The 7,000-nt window shown below is 41.9% G+C and overlaps 1 protein-coding gene across 1 annotated transcript in view; it reads right to left on the reverse strand.

Annotated features, from left to right (window-relative positions):
• ITGA9 (integrin subunit alpha 9) overlaps positions 1 to 7,000 on the reverse strand; it is a 224,514-nt gene that overhangs the window by 10,880 nt on the left and 206,634 nt on the right. Inside the window, exon 27 of the mRNA XM_009273508.1 lies at positions 5,205 to 5,324. Within this exon, the coding sequence (XP_009271783.1) occupies positions 5,205 to 5,324 (120 nt within the window). The remainder of the gene's footprint in view (positions 1 to 5,204; positions 5,325 to 7,000) is intronic.

Genomic DNA, 7,000 nt, shown 5'->3' on the forward strand with positions numbered 1-7,000 from the left:
GCACCTCTGGGGAATTTAAAAAAAAAAAAAAAAGGCAATTTTATTTCATTGCAGAGCTTCTACTCCAAAACCTGGCCACCAGGAAAGGGGGTCAGTACAAGGACTGGCCAGGAAATGGTAGTTAGCCTCTGCCACCTGAGCTGTAAATAAAAGGGAGAGAAAATGTTTTGGGGCTTGTAACACAGGATACAGAGCAACCACTGGCAAAGAATAAGTGCCGAGGTTTTGGGGTTTTTTTTTCCTCTGCTGGAAAATGGTGAGCTGTATGTTTTGGCCCATTGTAAAAAGACTTAATGTTTGAGGCCCTAAGTAAGGGAAAGTGTCTCCTTCCAAAAAGGGGAAAACAGTGGGGTTTGCTACATAGGTGAATTTCAAGTTAGCTTTAGCCTTGGTTAGCTTCAGATATTTTCTGAATGCTGAAACAATACGTGAGGCAATGGCAGCTGCTGCATGTACGGGAATACAAGTGTTCTTTTAAAGACACTTGTGCAGTCACAGAAAAAAGTCATAAGGCTTCTCCAAGCAAGAAGCCCAAACGCACCTTTGAAAAACCTGCTTGGGTCTGTCTGGCTTTTTTAAAAGAATTTCATGTTTCATAAAGAAAGCTTTATATTTCAAAGTTTGTCCCTTAAAGCAGTGCTAGCAAACAGCTGCATCCACGCATACAGCCTCTGTTTAAACGAGGATTTTGCAAGTCCAGCACTTGGTAGGATTCATGCTCCCCATTGGAAAAAGCCAGTTCAAAGCCTGCACTAACTCAGCTCAGTAGACAGAAGTGTCTTCACAGTATTTCTCCTAAAAACTAAAAAAAAGTCTTCAAACTCATTTTAAGACAAAGGGCAAAAACGTTCTGTCTAGCACGTACTGAAGAGCAGGAACTCTCTGGCTAATCAAAAAACAACATATGTGGGTGCTATTCTGCTTGTCCTCCTCTCTGCAATCCTGTCAAAAATCCAGGGTTTGGAGCAGAAGAGTGTCTTATTACATAAGGGACACCTAGAGATCAATTCTTTGTCCCAGGAATCCAAAAGCTATAAAACAGTGCTAGAAACCTCATTTTAGACAAGTCAGAGCTTGGATACCACAGGGACAGGCTCAGTTCAGAAAGAAGCTTAATGTCTAGATAAATAAGTTTAGATAAAAGTCCAGCTCCTGTGTTAAACATGCCCCAAGGAAACAAAATAATGTTACTGCAATGAATACAAAATCCTTGTTTTGCAAATCACTTCCACTACTGGCTCCACGGATCACTCAGCTGCCCAAATGTCCAGTCTGGTACTCACTTACACATCCCCCCTTTGATATCATCCTCTGGGCACAAACCGTTGTTTTTCTTTTTGTGCACTTTATCTAAAATGATATGGATTGAATAATTCACTCCACAACTCAAGCCAGGTCAAATGTAGAAACTTCAATCCACAGCATTGTAAAGCACTACTATTATTAATAGAATATCTATTGTGTTATAATATATCATGCTTCAGATTTTCATTTGCGTGGTGTATGCCAATTCTCCCCTGGTTTACGCATGCATAAATCCACTTGCCTGAAGGGGACCTTGTCCCCACGCATGGCTGCAGGCCTGACAGCTGAGGGAAGTGTGTGTGTGGGACAGCACTCCCCAAACTAATCCAGCCGTGACCGCCTTTCCCTCCTGAACTGTTGCCAGTGCTTGTGAAACCACGGTCTCGTCTAGCACATGGGTAGTTGGCCTGAAGCAAAGTGACCTCCTCCCTCCCCTGCTCCACTCTCCACAAGCATCTGGAGGCCACCAAAGAGATGCAGGCCAATCTCCGTAGTAAAAAGCAAGCTGTATTGCTGAGGGCAACAGCATGAGAGCCGCTCCTGCTCCTCTTGCACATGGGAGACCACAGGTGAGGCACAAGTGAGGAGGGTGAGCTGCGCTGCAGAGGAACCGGCAAGAGTGGGAGCACGTCCCCATGGATGCCTGCACAAAGGCATCTGGAGTGGATGAACAAGATACGAATAGCCACAAGCGTCAGGGTAAAACCAGGCTATCCAACAAAATAGGCAAAAATGGGGCAACTCTTGTCAGTCTGCCTTACGCATGGCATCTCATGGAAGTCAGGGAAAAGCTTCTCACCCCCTCTGAATCTGTACACACTGAAACCAGAGGAAACACGGTGTCTACATGAAATACCAAAATAAACAGAAGCAAAGCCAGTCAAAAACTGATCAAGCTCACGCTAAAAAGCTTGCTATGTGTGTATAAACATGGCTGTGGTCTTGCATGTGAATAAATAAGCTTTTATTTGAAGTGAAACAACCAGGCATTTAACATCACTTCCATTGACACGGACCCCCTAAACTGTGCAATTTTAGATCTACAAATAATGAGATAATTACCATCCTCATTTTATTGCATGCACAGTAACCTTACTCTGATTCACAGTAGCATTTTGGGCTGGAATGTCCCTGAGATCTCACTCCTACTAACGCCGTTAATTCTAGCAGTGTGCAATGTGAAATATTTACATGTATTCTAATATTTTTCTGCAACTTTAAGGAGCTGCTTACTCCATCTGCAAAATACCAGCGTATTCGAGGATTTGTCCATTGTGTCGCACCACTCATGGCGCAGTCGTGCACACAGTGAGAGTGTACCTTCCACACAGGGCTGAGACACAGTCGCTGCCAGCAAGCCCTGCACTGCTGCCAGTGCTCTGTTCCCTTATAATGAGTTTGCTCCAGCTCCTGCTCTGTTTTGTGTAAACAGCTGCCTTCCAGGACCACAGTTTAGCTCGAATTAATTTCTTAATAAAAATATAATTTAGTTTATACTCTAGTCCTAAAATTTGGGTCATTTCTAGCTCTCATTAGTGGTTCCAAGATGCCCAAAATTCCATCTAATTCAAATCTGTTCTTTCATTCCACAGTTAAAGACTAAAACACTTCTAATGTAAGGGTTTTTTTGATTTCTTCACACTCAAAATTTAGGAATGACTGTACGATATACTTGGCCAATTTTGTCTAACAAATATTTACAATCAGACAACTAAGATTCCTCTGTAGGACGGCAACTTTCCCATGACAGTTTTATCTCAGACAACTTTAATATTGCCAGTAACTTTAATAAATATAGCAACTAGTGAGTGCAAAGTATTACTTATGTATATTTATGTTCCAAAGTAAGACTTAAATGAAAATACCGGCTGATACTAGCAGCTACACACTTTTAATCACTTTTCTCTAAAACAAAACCTTAAGTTATTGGTTCCTTTAGTAACCATGCAACTCCGTGGATAAAGCACTGGAGTGCAGCTGACAAAGCCTGGCTTTTATTGCCATCTCTGCCACAGGACTCTGGGCAAGGCATCTCATCTTGCTTTGCCTCAGCACTTTTAACATCTGCATGCAGAAAGGGCTATATAAGCCTGGTGTTAGTTATAATTATTTGTTGCTGTCACTCGGAATTTCCCTCAAGGCTTTCATGCAACAAAATGGCAGCTTCTTCATGTGTACTTGAATGATCCCTATAAAATTTAAAAGAGCTCAGGTCTCAAGATTAAGCCAGGAAGCAAAGGACTGTATTAATTCTAGTAGAGACCACGAATTGAACTTGTGTCAAATTCTCATGGAGACTCGCAGTGAAAGGTGCTATTCCTCTTATCTTGCACATTTTCAAACAATTCATCTAGTGCCTTTTTACCTTCAGGAAACAAGCCATATGAAATCAGTCATATAGGTATCAGTAGCAGTAACACCTTTTTCAAAACTGTGTGTCATTGGGACATAAACCCTGGGCCTCTTCCAATCTCACATTTTTCCATTCTCATGGTTATTCTGCCATCTTAATTGAACAGACTTTTTTTTTTTTTTCTTCACTCTTTCTGCCACAGAAAGCAAACGCATTTCCCGCATGCCAGGAAAACAGAAGTTACGAGATATTCTAGACTGTGGTCAAACATTGTTTTCCAAATGGAAAGCACAGTCAGTTTTGTCCTGGCCAGTATATGCTTAAAAATCTTAAAAACTGACTATAAAAATACTTTAAATCTATAACCCATATAAAATTTATATAATCTATGAAGTAGATGTATAATCTCTAACACAGCTATACACACATCTGTATAATCTATAATAAGAACTGCATGGCCAGGTTTTGGCCCAGGTTTGTAAATCCATTTTACAGCCTCATGACCTGCAGCAGTATGTCCTTTCACAGCACATTGTGGCTGCGACCTCCAGTCCCGGTACAGCCAGCGAGCAGAGCCTGCAGCACACATGCTGCTAAACAGTGCGAATCAGGCTGCTGGACCTCTGCCACGGGAAGCAAAATAACGTTGGACCTGTTCCCATGTGTGCATTTGAGATTTACTTCTCTCAAAGACAGTCCCTGACCTTGACCGTGGCCTTTTAAATTTATGGATTGGTAACAGGGAACTGAGGAATGAAAACACTTAAAGCTCCTTACCCTTCATATTTACCACACCAGATGGCTGCTGCTAAGTGTCAGCATCAGCCCCGTTTTGCCATGTAACAGTGCCTGGGTACAAGAATTGTATCTTATCAGAGATGGTGTGTGAAGGCTGGCTTTTAACAGGTCCCGGTGCTTCTTGCTCTGGTAAGGCATTTTACTCATCTGGAACTCTTTCTTTGAGGGATCTGAAGAATTTATTGCTGGATACTCCTCTCCCCCAGGGCGTTTACGTCTTGAAAACAGTAGCTACTGACTGGTTTTTGCTAGGCATGCACCCAAGCTTTTAGCTGGTCAAGCAAAGTTGAACTGATTTTCAGGAAACCCTGTTGAAATCACTGAGCCTCAGTCATCAGAAAACCATAGAGATGTACCAAGTATCTAAGTGTGAGATAACAGCAGGTTTCTAAGAGGGATCTTCCTTTGTCCTGAAATGGTATCAGAGGTTTCAACTTTTAATAACCAGGCCCCAAAAAAAAAAAAAAAATCCACTTTTCCACTTCCTCTCTACATCATGAGAAACCAGGCCCAAAAAAAAAAAAAAAATCCACTTTTCCACTTCTTCTCTACATCATGAGTCTCTCCCTGTCCCTCACAAAAGCCTGGATATGAATTATAAATATTATAAAAAAAAAAAAATTTTGCTGGCCAATGGCTTCTGTAACGGAGTGGACAATTATTTAGTTCCTAAAGCAAATGGATGTTAAATGCAAGGATAAATTTAAGCTTTTTTTCCTGGGTGTTTATGTTGCATCTGTTACCTTACCTTCCATAAGAGCACAGCCAGCAACAGGAAGATGAGAATTCCCACCAGCAAACTGATGGCAATGATCCATCCGACAACATACCCACGAGGCTCCAGATTGTGCAAAGCCTCAAAGACCACCTACAAAGCCAAAAAAAAAAAAAAAAAGATCTTTTTATGATTGGAAGTTGTATTGTTTTCTCTTGTACTCATCTTATTAAACACATTGCATGGTGGCCTCACTGATCATATTTCATCTGTCAAACAAATATGGAATGCGTCCTTAGATTTGTGCCTTCCATCTATTTTTCGCAAGGGAATTAAAGCTTTCAAGTGGAATTTGAGTAGCCATGCATTGGATCCAAAGGATATCAGCTTCCACTCTGAAATAACTCTTACCCTGCCAACCCCCCACCCCACTCCAGACACTGAGCTTGTTCTGGTGCTGGGCCACCAAAGGTGCACAAAAGTTTGCATGAAAAACTCCATCCCTTGGATCGGCAGGGATTGCCATGAGATCTTACGTGGATTGTCTTATTCATCATGTTCCCGGCCCTGCCAAACACCCTGATGCGTCACATGAAACTGTTAACTTTTTTTCACAAAAAATGGGACAACTCGCATATATCCCTATTGAATACAAATCGTTCCTGCTGTGCTTCACAAGACACATTGTGTGAAAGAGGGAAGGGGGCGTGCAGTCATGGGTTCTTCTGGGTACACAGAGAGCAGTCCCCTGCTGTTGTCTTCTCTTTTTTTGTATAGCATGTATGGCAGGGAAATACATCCTACATAGAGCTTTCCTTAACTGTCTGCCTTAAGAAGAAAATGGGAGCAAATTATACTGCTCATATACACTATGTGAATTTCCAGTCTCTTATTTCAATCAAAACCAGTTCCTCAGTGGAAAACTGAAAAACAGTTCTCCTCAGTGAGGGCTATTTCTATGTTAAATTTTGCAATTTAATATCCAGCAAATGCAGAGAGGCAGCAGGGATTTTTTTTGAAGGTAATATGTTTGCTTTGTCTGGCTTTGTTTTGGCTTGTTTTGGAAGGCAAAGTGAGTTTTCCTCCTTCCTTCACAAACCACTGTCATCATCTTTGCCTAAAAATGTAAAACTCCTTCATAGATACGAATTGTTAAATCAATCTTTTAAACAAAACAAAAAATTTTGGTAGTTAAAAGTGGGTGAAAATCCAGGAGTTAGAGTCAGATACAATTATGCAACCCCTAGACACATCTTTAAGAGGCCCATGGAAGACCAATGAAATACCTCCATTCACTGGTGACACCGTTCAAACAGCATCATTTATGAAACAGCAAAGGGAACGCGATACCATACAACCCATATGGATGTTGAAGGTGGGCATTCAGGAAAAGGCTGCAACAGGGAGGTGATGGCAGCACTGGAACAGGGGCCAAAGAGGCTCTGGGCCCTGGCCAACCTCATCCTTGCAGGTTTCCAAGCCTCAGACAAAGCCATGGGAATCCTGAGCCATCGTGGGCAACAGCCCTGCTTCGAGTGGGAAATGGGACAGGACAACCTCCCACGATCCCACTGACGAACATTTCTGTTTCCATAAGCATACACAGCCTCAGCAAATACCCACAAAAATTGCAGGTACAGGTGAGAGAAAGCAGGTGAGTAGGGCTATATTTTGTCACAGTTTTCCCATAAAGAAGTACTCAAAGATCCTTTGCCTCAGTTTCACAGGCGAATGCTGATTAAGACCACAGCTTTTCTGGAGGAGGAGTTTGAACACAGCTGACTTACACACACTGTTTTTTTTCTATTGATGAGCATCCTGGTTTCGGC

Source organism: Aptenodytes forsteri, unplaced genomic scaffold (assembly GCF_000699145.1).
Source record: "Aptenodytes forsteri isolate BGI_AS27 unplaced genomic scaffold, ASM69914v1 Scaffold270, whole genome shotgun sequence".
Classification (NCBI taxonomy): Eukaryota; Metazoa; Chordata; class Aves; order Sphenisciformes; family Spheniscidae; genus Aptenodytes; species Aptenodytes forsteri.